This window comes from Aphelocoma coerulescens, chromosome 2 (genome assembly GCF_041296385.1).
Source record: "Aphelocoma coerulescens isolate FSJ_1873_10779 chromosome 2, UR_Acoe_1.0, whole genome shotgun sequence".
Classification (NCBI taxonomy): Eukaryota; Metazoa; Chordata; class Aves; order Passeriformes; family Corvidae; genus Aphelocoma; species Aphelocoma coerulescens.
This window is the reverse complement of record NC_091015.1, coordinates 94,408,940-94,422,740: the sequence shown is the minus strand read 5'-3', so window position 1 is coordinate 94,422,740 and position 13,801 is coordinate 94,408,940. Positions and strand designations below refer to the sequence as shown.

General features: G+C 37.8%; 1 protein-coding gene across 1 annotated transcript in view; it reads right to left on the bottom strand.

Annotated features, from left to right (window-relative positions):
- The window catches only part of ABCA13 (ATP binding cassette subfamily A member 13), a 171,411-nt gene that overhangs the window by 79,298 nt on the left and 78,312 nt on the right, over positions 1–13,801 (bottom strand). Inside the window, exon 35 of the mRNA XM_069005904.1 lies at positions 10,304–10,394. Coding sequence (XP_068862005.1) covers positions 10,304–10,394 — 91 coding nt within the window. The remainder of the gene's footprint in view (positions 1–10,303; positions 10,395–13,801) is intronic.

Below are 13,801 nucleotides of genomic sequence, written 5' to 3'. Positions count from 1 at the left end.
CAGGCACAGGCAAGCAGATACATCTTGTGCACTAGACAAACCCTCCTACTACAATAAGCAGCACAGTTGTTGAGGTTGGTTCCTTTTCTTTCTAGAATATTTAGGAAGTTGTTAGAATTCAACCCACTAAATTCAACCTATAGACTCAAGTTACAACATTTCAGCATTGAATCCAATGCAGACAACAGGGCTACAACCCACAGTGCTTTTGCTGTGTTTGGTGAAAAACTGGTCAAAGGGCAGGACAGCCACAAAATCTGAATGTTTGCTCTACCACTGCCCATAACATTACATGTGGGACTTAATGCTAAATGCCTTAGCATTTCCAACTAGACAGATTAAATACAAAAAAGGAAGAAAGAACTATATATTCAAACCAGGTGTTCTCAAACACTTCCCACTGGTTACTTGCTTCCCAGAAAGGGAACTTTTAAATAGCAACTGTCCATTGTTGTACTGCAGATGACTTCTGTAATTCAGCTTCTCAGCTTGCACTGAGTGGCCTTTGAAAACACTGTGTACAGCACTCTGGAACAAACCTCTTGGAATTGCTCAGAAAAAAATGAGACATCAAATGGAGAAAACAACTTCAGCAGGGCCCAGATTTCACCCTGACAGACAAGGACATTCTGACCCACTTTAACTTTTAGAATTTGTGCAAGTATTACCTTAATACAAACAAAGTACTTGGTCTAAAATATTGCAGCTCCCATAATCAAGAATATTTTTAGACCCTATCTCTACTGGAGTTCTTCTATTAATAATACAATCATATCAAATTTTGTGCAGGGAAACAATTCCAAACTGAAAGTTCTGCAGGAGGCATATTTTATTCAGACCTGAAGCTATAGCAAACAATTGAAAAAATGTGTTTGATGAATAATCTCTTTCCTCAGGTATTCTGGTATCTGCCTGAGGAATAGTGGTATTAAACAGCATAATGGATCTTGATTAACAGAATCAAATGCTCCATTTTCTCTAATGTCTCAAATGAATATGTTAACATAAATAAACTGTAAAATTGACCAAGAGATAGATAGAAGCAGAAAAAAATTACGTGGCTAAAAATTTCCACCCATACAAAAGTCCAACACCAGATCTGCCATCATGAAGTCCCACATATTTCATATGAGGAATTGGCTAGCAACAATGTAGTATCCAACTTGTATCAAGATGTCACCTTGTGACCTGTACAAGGTTATCGTATGAACAGTTGGCAAAAAGTGGTGCAGTCCTAAGTGCTCCACACACTGCTCTTCATACTGAAGCTACTTTGCGTGTTGCCCCTGTAACTCCTAAACCAGTTTTTAGTTAATTTTGAAAAAAAATCCCCAAAACATGTAGTACTGCAGAATGTTGCTAGTAGTGAGAAAACAGATGTGCGAATATTGCTAAAGTTTTTTGTTGGCTTTTGTTGCACAAAATGAATGTTTTAGCAACAGAGCAGAGACAAAAATTTCCCCAAAGGAGATACTTTTGAGAAGGCACTGGACAGGTGAAAATCTAGTTTCATGTGGAAGCATCAGCCTCAAAGAGAGCTTTACTGGCACAACTAAGATGTGTAGCACACCTTCTACATACGTATGGTATTTACTTAATAGATGAGGCAAGATGTTAGGGAGATTCCATGAAGCCCCTTCCCTAAGCAATGTTCTGTTAAGTAAGAAGGAAAAGTAAGCATCTTACTCTTGGTAAGCATTTCTTAAAAAAATTGTTCATTTACATTACTTACATAATTTAAATTAAAGTGTCTGTATTTGCTGGTGCAACAGCATTAATAAAGCAAAACTGTTTTAAAATACTTGTATGCAGGTGTGTAGATACACACATGATTTCTTCATCTGTAAAAATATATGTATACAAACATGAAAAGATCTATAAAACATACTCTCCACTTGTGAGCTGAAGCAAGGCAAGAAACCGTTGGAATTTACTTTTCATATAAAACCTAAAGACTGTTAGCAACAAATATTTTCTGACACCATATGTATGACTTTGTGTTAGATATCTAAGAGTGAAAATTTTCTCCAATAGATAGGTCCCATATTATGAGTGAGAGAAATATTAGTTTATCTAGAACATGAGATATAAATGCTATCTTTGGAAAAATCCATTGCTGAACAACAAAAAAAATCATAATCTAAAAGAATTTAACTGTTTAAACTAGGAAGAAAGTATTACTTCATATGTAGGAAAAGTTGCATTAGTGTTACACCAGTTAACCCATCATTGCTGTTACATGGGGCAATCCATTGTTGTTTAAATTTCAGTTACCTTTTGGAGAACAGATTATCACATAAATCATATACTGAATACAGATTTTTGATGATGCTGCAAATGTGAAAAAAGTGGAATACCTGCAAAATGCATGCACGTCATTCTGAAAAGCGACAAATGAACACAGGAATGCTGGCTGCCAGATCTAAGTTGTCCTCTGAGGAAGAGTTCTACTTCCCTTATATGGTTTTATTTCTTTCCTATTTTTTTAAATTACTTAGACATCATTACAACATGAAATGGAAGACAAGCAGTCCTCCAGAATGGAGAATTAGACTTCTGAATATTTCTTTAAAAGACATGATTTTAAAAATGCCATGAAAGATCATATAGGCTGTCAATACTTTTATCCAGTCTGTAGCTGTTGTAAGAACCTCAACAAAATAGAGGAACTAAAAGAAAACAACAGGGCATCCAGGAGTGCAAAGGACAGATTGGAGGTAGAGACACACACACACACACAAGGGAGCACTAGCAAGGACGAGGGGCAAGAGTCACTGTATGAAGAAATATGCTGTCAATAAGAAATCAAAGAAGGGCTTATAGGCAAGACATGAGAGCTACACAACTGAGATTATTTGATTACTTGCTTTTCAAGATATTAAGGGGGCTCACATTCTAACAATTACCTTTCGATAAAAAAAAGCTTTCCTAATGCACCTACAACTATCCGTATTCTTTATCCTGCAGCTCAAAGAAATATCTGAACATAGTGGATGAGCTTCCAAAGAGTTTCCCTTCTAAAGCAAGCACTGTTAATAACTAACACACAAAACAATTCAGATTAGGACAAAGGCAAGGAAACAGGTTGTCAGAAAAATCATGTTCGCAATATTATCATATTCTCATACATGCATATGAGGCAATAAGACCTGAGAGATGTTAATATCAAATACAATTTTCTGTTTAGAAGGCTCTTTAGATATGTGGAAATTCAATATATAGTCATCACCATCAGAGGTTGCATGCATACCAGTCCTGGTGACCCACAACTTAAATAAAGTCTCCCTGAGGATTCTGCTTCTTCTATCTTAGGCAGAAGAGGCATCATCTCTTCCATCATAAGATGGGGCTATGCAACAACTTTCCTCAATTGTTATCAGATTGTAGTCTGAAGATTACTATTTCCAGTTTCTAACTTATTGAAGTCTGAATCTATATCTGTAACACAATATACTGGTTCAAGCACACATTCCACTAAAAATGAGACTCATATGTTTTAAGAACAATACCAAATTACAGGAAAGGAGCTATTAAGTCACTTTCATAAAGTGATTTTTATGAAACCAACTCAATTCCATCAAGAGCATACTTTCATGAGCAATTAGTTTGGTTTTCAAAATACAAATTTCAAAACAATTTGTTTTGTTCTCTGGTTCAGTACAACTTGCAGGAATCTGTAGTCTTTTTTTTCAAGTGAGCCCCCTTTTGGCAGGTGCTTTACTGACCATTTTCTTCTCTAGTGCTGAAGACAAAAAAAAGGTCTCTGCGAGAAGGGCAGACAGGGTCAATTTCTTTCACATATCAGAAGCAAGGAGATGAATGTGAGGACAAGGAGGCTGGGAATACGGATGAGCTTCTTGGCACTGTAAGAATAGCATCCTTTACTAGAAAACAGCTGTATTTCTATTGTTTTTCAACAGCCCTCTAATGTCTGAGCCTACCTAAGAGAGAATCCAAGATGTTCATACTGTGGATGAAAAGTAGAAAAGTAGAAAAGAACCAGACAGCAATCACAAAGAAAACTACTTGTAGGGGATGAGAGAAGAAAGTAGTGGGTAAAAAAACATTTAAACACCTGAGGAAGGAGGAAGAAACTGAAAATTTGCTTTCAGAAGGATAGAAGGATTTACAGTTACACACGTACTGAGAAAGCAAATTCTATATAAACCTTAAACAACTCAAATGATCTTATTTTCAAAATCAGCTATCTTTTGTGACAATTGATAGGTAACATTATAAAGATGCTCCATTCTTATTCTGTCCTTCAGAGAATATTGAAAGGGTGAAGAAAGCAAGATTCAGGTTTAAGGGATAGAAAGCTAAATATTTGAAGAGGCAAAATTAAGTTTTCAACACATGCAAGAATCATGAGATTTCCTGCAAGAAACTAATTAAAACAACAGTAAAAAAAGCTAAAGGAAAATACAATGTATCCAAGATTTTTAGACCAGCTATTTTGATAGTTCTTTTGCAGGATTTCATGCTGAATTTAAGGGGCAGTGTTATCTACACTGTTAGACTGACAGAGACTGAAACTTAGGCTTTATCTTTGTCCTGGGTTGCAGTGTATTCTATTAGCATCCTCATGAGCAGTGGAAATCAGGTGGGGCAGTGTTTCCTTGCCTCCTCCCCCCAGACTATCTTGCTGTTAATGGCCCATCATTGTCCTGCTGCATGACTCAGAGATAACTCCCTCCGGACTATCTTCTGTTAACGAGCCTAATCAACACCTGGCCTCATGACTCATTATCCCATTGTGAGATGCTCCACCCAGAGGGAGGAACCAAGCATCCCATCATGGATATAATCTGGGACTCTGAGCACCAGAGACACTGGCTCCACTGGATTTCCAAAGGACAGGAGCTACACAGCCACCGCTGGACTTTCTGAGGAAGAGCAGACCTCTTCTACTACAGGATCACCACTTCAGAGGACTGCAGCCACCACCCTGCCTAACAGGGACTCAGGTTGTATCTTGACTCTGTCAGTGTTTTCTTTTACTTTCTTTTCCTTTTCTTTAATTTCCATTAAATTCTTGTTCTGACTTGGTGCCTCCCCCTGGTTTGTTTTCAAACTAGCACAATCTTCTATCAGTAGGTTGCAAAAATTTGAAAATTTTAATACCAGTGTTCATGTCAGCAGCCACTTTTAAGCAGAGACACCGATGCTTTGTGTCCACAATATTCTTCTCATAAATCAAGTTACATTTTGTAAGTTGGAGTATTGAATTAATTCCTAGGTCCTTTTATGCAAATTTTACAGGGAAAAGAAGTGAGCACCATTTAAAAACTGATGTTAAAACATAACTTCAAGGATATTATAAAAAAATCTCTGTCAACCCATTTTTTGTAGTTCCTGTGAACTCAGTTTGTCATAGTGGATTAAAGGATACTGTTTAAGAATAGAAGAAACCATTTGACCACCTACCAAAAGACATTAAATTCCACTCTGCTGCTCATGTGCAGAAATCATTAACACCCTTTACTGTAGCATATTTTCTGCAAAGACCCACACCTTGTGTCAAATGCACCAGGAGAAGCAACACACTTTCCCGGGTAGAATGACTCCAACAGCTAATTAATTTTTAGGAGAAGTGCCTGTCTTTAGATTACAGCTATTTGTTTACTTTTTTCTTCCTTTATTTCATTTATCCCTTCTGCCCAACTAAAAGTTAGAATTATAACTTAACAGACAATAGTCTCCATGCAATAAAAAAAAAAAAAATAGGATTTTTAAGCAAATTACTTCTCTACCTTATTTTTTGATAAACTACGTTAAAGGAGCTCTGATGGTGCCTTTATAAGGACTTCACTGCCAACCTCCAATACTAATTCTTCTCTGCTCGCTTTCTGAATTCTCAATTTCTCCCTAAAGTCATTCAAACTTAAAAATGTGGACACAAAAGTTGTACTAGTATTATAGCATCAGTCTCATCAATTTTGAATGGATAGTCAAAATGACCTCTTCACATCATTTTGTACATTAAGCTTAAATATAAATCACCTTAGCTGTCTTAAAATGCTTTTCCACCAGGATTAGCAGATAACTCAGAGTCAGTGTTTTCCAGGATATTACTCCCCATTATTCAGACATGCCTAGGATGTGGCTTCATTAAAATACCCGTTATTTAGAATGGATTCAGCTTTTCAAGTCATCTAACTCAGTCCTTAGCACTGGTCTTACTCATCCCCTTTCAGCAGTTGTCTTTTTTTTTTTATCAGCAAGGTTATGTTTACTTCAGCATCACTCATGAAGATAATTAAAAGGCAGAGTTGAAATCCAACTGAAATTCACAAAAGCTCTTCAGTTTGATGTTTCACTAATAATGACTACTTTTTTTCAGCTACAATTTCTTAGTTAAATTAGCTTTTAGATGTGCTTTATGAGTACCGTATATTGTTGATCAAGCCAGTCCTAACAGGAGCAATGTAACATTTGGCCCAATATGGTTCAAAATGTCCAACACCAGCTGCTTAAGAGACAGGCTTAAGCAATGTTAAAAATTAGTTATGCATCAACCTGCTTCCACACCCACACTTTCAGAGGCCAACTTATCCAAGAAGTTCAAGGCATTTAAGATTTAAAAGCACTCCTGTTACTATAGCTATTCATATTATATATCCAATAATAACTATTCTTTGGCTTTTTTAAACATATTACAACACTCTTAGTCTCTCTTAGTAGCATTATATGGCAAGAAATTTCAAATGTTATATATTACTGTGTGCAAAAATACAATGAATCCATTTTGAATTTTCTGCAGTTCAGTTTCATTATACCTCAGGGGTTCCAGCTGTATTTTACTGCCAGAAGGGACTAGATCCAAAGTTAGTATTTCCCAGAAATTTTTAAGACAATAAATGCTACAAAATGAATTAATTTGGCTCTTCAGCAAAATATCTGAGTATCTTAACTCAACAATATTGTTCCCTGAATGAGCCAATGAGACTGCTCACTAGCCTATTACTTGCTTTTGCATATGTTCAGATTCTTTTTGTCATTTATCCATGGTTAGCTACTCACCCCTCGGACTTGCTCTGAGCTTTCCTGATTATTTCTGTACATATACTGCCGGCTGTGGATTATGATAATTTTATTGGGCTCTGTAGAGTTGGTTTCTCCATTTTCTCTATGCTATTTGGCTTCAATGATCTTGTCAAATAGTCATTGCAAGCTCAGTCTAACCATTTTTCTGCATGCTCTGTATACATCTACAAAACAATAACCATCTATTGTGTGTTCCAACCGTGTAGAAATTAATTATGCATGACCCTATTATAATATATGCATTTATTATGTCTGCACACACAGTCATCCCTGACTTAAAAACAAAATTTTAACTGCTGTCACAAAAAGGTGAGTTTTACTCTAAGGTTTTTTCATTGGAAAAAACCTAAAAATTTTAAGAAAAACTTCCACAAAGAAACAAACTACTAGCTATTACAGTGTGCTTGGCATCTTTAAAATTACCAATATTAAAAAGTGTTACAATTAATTTAATTAATGGACTGCTACTTACCTCTAACATTTGCATTTAGAAATGTTCAAATTATTCTGAGTTTATTTTACATTATTTTCGTTGTTGACCTTAAGCAGCAGCCAAGCACCAAACAGCTGCTCGCCCATACTCCCCCTCCTCCAGCAGGATGGGGAAGAGAATAGGAAAAGAGAAAGTGAGAAAAATTGTGGGTCAGGAAAAAGGCAGTTTAAGCAGTAAAGGAAAAAGAAATAAAAATAAACCCAAAACAAACAAACCAACCAACTAAAGAACAAAAAAAATCCAACCCAGGTAATGCAAAGACAATCTCTCACCACCTCCCATGAGCAGACATGCTCAGCCACTGGTAGCAACAGCTACGTCCTCAAAAAATTCCTCCCCTCAGGTTTTTGTTGCCAAGAATGGCACTGTGTGACATTGAATAACTCTCTGGTCAATTTAGCTCTTCTGTGCAGCTCATGTCCCCTCACACCCTCTTTCTCATCCTCAGCTTACTCACAGCAGGGAAACAGGAAAAGAGAGAGCCTTGGCACCACAATTACTGCTCAGTGAAAGCCGAAACACTGGTGTGTTATCAACACTGTTTCAGTCACAGATCCAAAACACAGCACGACAGAGGCTGCTATGAAGAAATTTAAGTCAATTCAAATCAGACACAGTATACTAAAACACCATAAAACATAACCAGGAAATATCAAATCTCTGACTTCAATGCGATACAGTCATATTTTGCTGAAATAATTTCTCTTGCCTGTTTTTGGCATTTGTCATCAGCCTAAACCGTGTACAGATTTTCTGCAGTTTCATTTAAGAGCTGACATACACACCTCTCCGCTATGCCTCCTAGTCTGGGACACATGAGACAACATTTTGGTTTCTGCACAATCCTGACACCTCAAGAGCTCAGCAGCAGTAAAGGATAGCCAACACCCCTGATTGATCTCAGATCTGTGCTTTGTCAAAGCATCTCTCTAGTCCAAATTCTTTTACAAATCAAATAGCAGCATCCTGTGATCTCCTCAATAATCCCAGCTGCTTGGTCTAGGGGGTTTTGAAAATTCATTTGACTACTTTGACAACAGAAAGTTTGACTGCCTTTGAATCTGCTGTCAAAGACAAAGTTATACAGGTCAAGCTATTGCCCATGGAGTATTCTGGTTAAGTTTGACAATGATGGATACTTTTCATGACCATTTCCCTGATCCCTTATGCCTACACTTCACAACTGTCCTTAATGATGAATGACAGTCATCTGCAATGAATGACAATTTTCCAGTACTCTCATCCCCAAAGAAATGGCATTATCATCACATTTGCTTTCTATAATTTATCAGGCTGAAAAAATAGAGAGTCTCTGATTACTCAATTCTTTATTAATCTAATAACTTCAACAAATACTACTTTATACATTTTGAGATGCAGATGGGAAAGTATATCAGGCTCAAAGGTAAAATATATTGTCTTCATTTACTTTAGGAACTGTAAATCTTACTCTTTAATGAAAATGCAACTTGGACAAGACAGATTGTTTTGATTTGAAACTAGTTCAGATGTCCTAGCTGAGTCTTGAAGAAATAAACTGGCTTATAAAATAAGGGATATTCAAAACTGTGTTTTGAATAGAAGTCTCATTCTCACCACTGACAGAAGTGGCAATTTTATTTGCTTAGTGAGGTTGTTTTAGTTTTATACAGTTACGTCTCCACTGATTCAACAGGGACTGGAATAGCCCAGCAAACAGACCTGGAAAAAGTCATCCATTCAAGCTTGCACTTTGTGAGAAAAGGTCTCACCTTAGGCCACAATTATTGGCAATGATTACTTATCACTGGCAGAGCCAATTGAATTTATCTTAACAAATAATGAAAGCTTGGCTGAAAATTGTTATTTATGTTACTGTAACATTAAGGTCCACAGATCAGGACTTCCCTGTGCCTGTACTTGATAGAAACAAAATGAAAAGTACTGCACATAGAACAAAATGTTTGACATCTGACCAAAGAAAACTATAATCTAGATGTCAATCTTCAAGTAGAAAGAAACATGATAAGTATAGAAGCATGAAAATCCCAGAAACAATGAGAAAATATTCATCAGCTTGATGGGCAGTGACATTAGAGAACCTGAGTCTTGGATTTTGTAATGGCATCACATTATGATCATTAGCGATGATTATTGATTCTTCTTATAAAAAAAATGTTCAAAAGAGAACAAACTTCCTGAGTTTTCAGAAATGTTCACAAGGACCTCCTCCCAGGCTTGCACGGCAGAAAAAGAGGAAGTATAAAGGGTTTTTCTTCAAAAAAAACATGTAAGGGAACCTAAAATAACACGCTGCTTAAGAAGACAAAAGATCTCCTATTACAAGGGGAGCCAGATTTTTTTTCTTTTGAATTGCACATGGATGAACATGAATGTTCCTTTCTAACAGCTTATAGATTTTATATCTGTGGTATATCTCAGCAATATTTATCCATTTTCAGTATGAGACTAAGAGGATAATTATTTTCCAGGGACTGGCACGAAGCAGTAAGTTAATGCCGGCGCAGTGAGAGAATGCTCGTGTGCATGTGTACACAGAAGAGTGGGAAGATGACTGTGAAATGATAGCGGTAAATCACAGCAGACATATAAAAAACTACTATCCAAGGCAGACACAAAAAAAGGAATTACCAGATGGTAGCAGGCAGTATTCTCCATTTGCTTGTGCATTCCTTAACTTTGGGAATTTCGTGCATGCTTAAATTTGCATTTTTGATCCTTAAAAATTTAGTTGCTTCAGAAGACACATAATTTCTTACTTACAGACTGATTCAGCACCATTTGTATGGTCCAGGTGTGCTGCCCGTGGAACGTAGGGCATTTTCTCAGAGTCCTGCAGCAGCTTCAGAAATACCTTTCATGAAAGTAGAAAAACGTAATTTAGAATCCATTTTCTAAAACTACTATACACACACACACATATATATCTATCCTAAACCATCCAGACTGTCAGAAATTACTACTGACTGCTGTAACCACCTTGCTGGAATATGACCATAAAATTAGTCAAGCTCTCCAGTGAAAATCCTGGGGACAAGAGAAATTAAATAAATGCCAATAGATACAAAAGCACCTATGCAAAACATTGCTGACCCATGAACACTACTATCTGCGAAGATTTTTCAGTAGACTGTCAGCCCTTGATTGACTTTTTATGCTCCTAAGCTGTGGTATGTTTTGGAACTCAGTTACTGCAGTTTTTACCAAGGAAACAGTGACAGCTTCAACTCCCTTCTGATGCCCCAGCTAGAAATCTATGGGCACAACTGGAACTCTTACCAACAAGCAAATTTTGCTTTGTCTTGATGAAAGTTTTCTTTTGCTCCTTCCTCTCTGTTTGGGTTGAGCTGGAAGACAGATTATACCCACAGTGCAACTTTCAGAAATCATTAAGAAACCATTTATTTCTTCCCACAAAAGAACCTGATATCAGCTATAACAAAAAATTCCTTGTTTCCAAGGAGCTCATACAATAGACAATAAAAACCAGTCAATGTGAAGTACTTTATAGCTCTTGAAAGATATTTCTTGACTTTCTAGGGTCTGGCTGTTACAAAAACCATATTTTGCTTAGTCGATATAATTGCCATTTAACAGCGGTTATTGATTGCATTTGTTACCTGCCAGCTTTCAGGGAACAATTTTGGTCATTAACAACTGCAAGGCCAGAAACTTCTGGCCTGATATTTCTATATTAGACCCTGGGGGTGAATCCTGACAGTCTAAAGCCACATTATAATTTGTTTTCTTGGACCTGCTTGCTGATGGCTCTGAACACCAATCCTGTCAAGCAAACCAAACTAAAGTATAACAAATGAATCATAAAATCACTGAATGTCCTGGGTTGGAAGGGACCTTTAAGATCATCTAGTTTCAACCCCTCTGCCATGGACGAGGACATCTTCCACTAGACCAGATTCCTTGGAGCTCCATACAGCCTAGTCTTGAACACTTCCAGGGATGGGACATCCCCAGCTTCTCTGGACAACCTCATCCAGTGCCTCACTACCCTCACAGAATAGAATTTCTTCCTAATATCTAATTTAAACCTACTGCCCCTTGTCCTGTCACTTCATGCGCTTGTAAAAAGTCCCTCTACATCATTCTTGTAGGCTCCCTTCAGGTACTCGAAGGCCACAATTAAGTCTCCTCAAAGCCTTCTCATCTTCTGGCTGAACAATCCTAATTCTCTCAGCCTTTCCTCACAGGAGAGGTTCTCCATCCCTCTATTCTTCTTGTTGGCCCTCCTCTGGACTCACTCCAACAGGTCCATGTCCTCCCTGTGCTGGGCTCCCAGAGCTGGTTGCAGCACTGCAGGTGGGGTCTCACCAGAGCAGAGCAGAGGGGCAGAATCCCCTCCCTCACCCTGCTGCCCACGCTGCTTTGGATACAGCCCAGCACACGTTTGGCTTTCTGGGCTGTGAGTGCACAGTGCTGGGTCATGTCCAGCCTCTCATCCCCCAGCACCCCCAGGTCCTTCTGGGCAGGGCTACTCTGATTTGTTCATCCCCCAACCTGTGTTGGTACTGGGGGTTGCCCAGATCCAGGTGCGGCAGCTTGAACTTGGTCTTGTTAAACCTCATGGGATTCCCATGGGCCCAATTCTTGGTCCTGTCTAGGTCCCTCCAGATGGCATCCTGTCCTTCAGGTGTGTCAAGCACTTGGTGAAACCACAAAGTAAACACAACTCTGTGGCTAGGAAAAAGGCTACACTTCAAAATGTTGCCTGCATATGTTTACTTCAGTGTCAAAATAGCTGCAGACACATATCTTCTTCTTTAATCTCATTATGTCACTGAGGATGTAGTTATACCTTAAAAAAAAAAAGAAACAAATCCACCAAACGCTTTTCTAATACATCCTGTCTACTGTATCTTCATTGACACCTCTTCTGATACAGCCATAAAGGCAGAAGGTCACTGCATTGCCCCTCATGGGCAAGTCCTCTCCATGGTATCCAGTTTTCAAACTTCTTGTTAAGAATGGAATCATTAGGGACTACATTGCAATGAAGATATGATAATTTACCTAATGTTGCACCAGATATTGTGGACAGAAGTACTATCAGCCTAACAATGTTATTAACAGAGTGAGTACCCTCCAAAACACGCAGGTGTGGAAAGTCAGGATTAGGCACCATGACAAAGAGACAGTATGTTCTCACTATTCTAAAAGAAGGTTTGCTCTAGACCTCAGCAGAGCATCCTTTCCCCACATGCCTTAGTAATTCCAGCTTGCTCAGTTAGTCAGAGCATGGTGCTAATAACACCAAGGTTGTGGGTTCAATCCCTGTGTGGGCCATTCAGTTAAGACCTGGACTTGACCCTTGTATGTCCCTTCTGCTTAATTTCTGTTTTGACTAGCAAGTCTCTGTCTGACCAAGGATTTGTCCAGATGTCTATTGAGAAGGACTATGCACCTGGTGCTTCTTTCAAGCCACCAAGCTCTCAATAGGTATAGAAAGTGCTTTTTGTCCTTGTGGAAACAGGTCCGGCCAAATGACAATACTACAGTGAAAGAGATTAATGTGATTGTGCCATTACTAGAAGTTGTTAGAGCATCCTGCATCTCACTAGAAAGTGTGTATCATTTCAAGGCAGTATATGGCTTTCCCTGAAAAGTTTTGAGGCAAACTCTCAGGTCATTTCAAGAAAGAGACTTTAAAAATAGTACTCAATTAACAAATTTTGACACATCTTATTTTGAAAAGATGCTACAATCGTTCTGTTCTGTCCTCAAAGAAAAGCAAGAAAGCAATAAGCTTTGAAATCACCAGAGCTGCCAGAAAGTGAAACAGCATCCTCCAGAGAACTCTTAGAATATGCTCGATTTAATTAATTACCCTTCTATTCTCCTTTTGGTTCTACTAACACTTTGGATTACAAGTATTATAAAATACACAAATACAAATGGTTAGAAAAGATATCTAAAGCCTAAATTTGAGGAAACATATTAGTGAGATTTAAAGGTGTCAGAAACTGATTTGTTAGAACTTCAAGATTCCTTTGAAATATGAATGGAAGTGAATTTTCCCCCAGTGAATATGATTTTTAGAGAGTGTGAGTGTCCCTCAGACTGAAAAAGAATGATGGTGAGTGTATAAGAGAACAAAAAAGAAAAGATAAAATAAAATTTATAACACGTTTCTTCCTTTAAAGTCAGGGTTGTTTGTTTCCAGATTGAATTGCTTGAATAGATTAAATAGTGCTATTTTGTGCTATCCTTTTAGTTCCCAAGGCAAAGAGGCTTTTGATAAGCTAA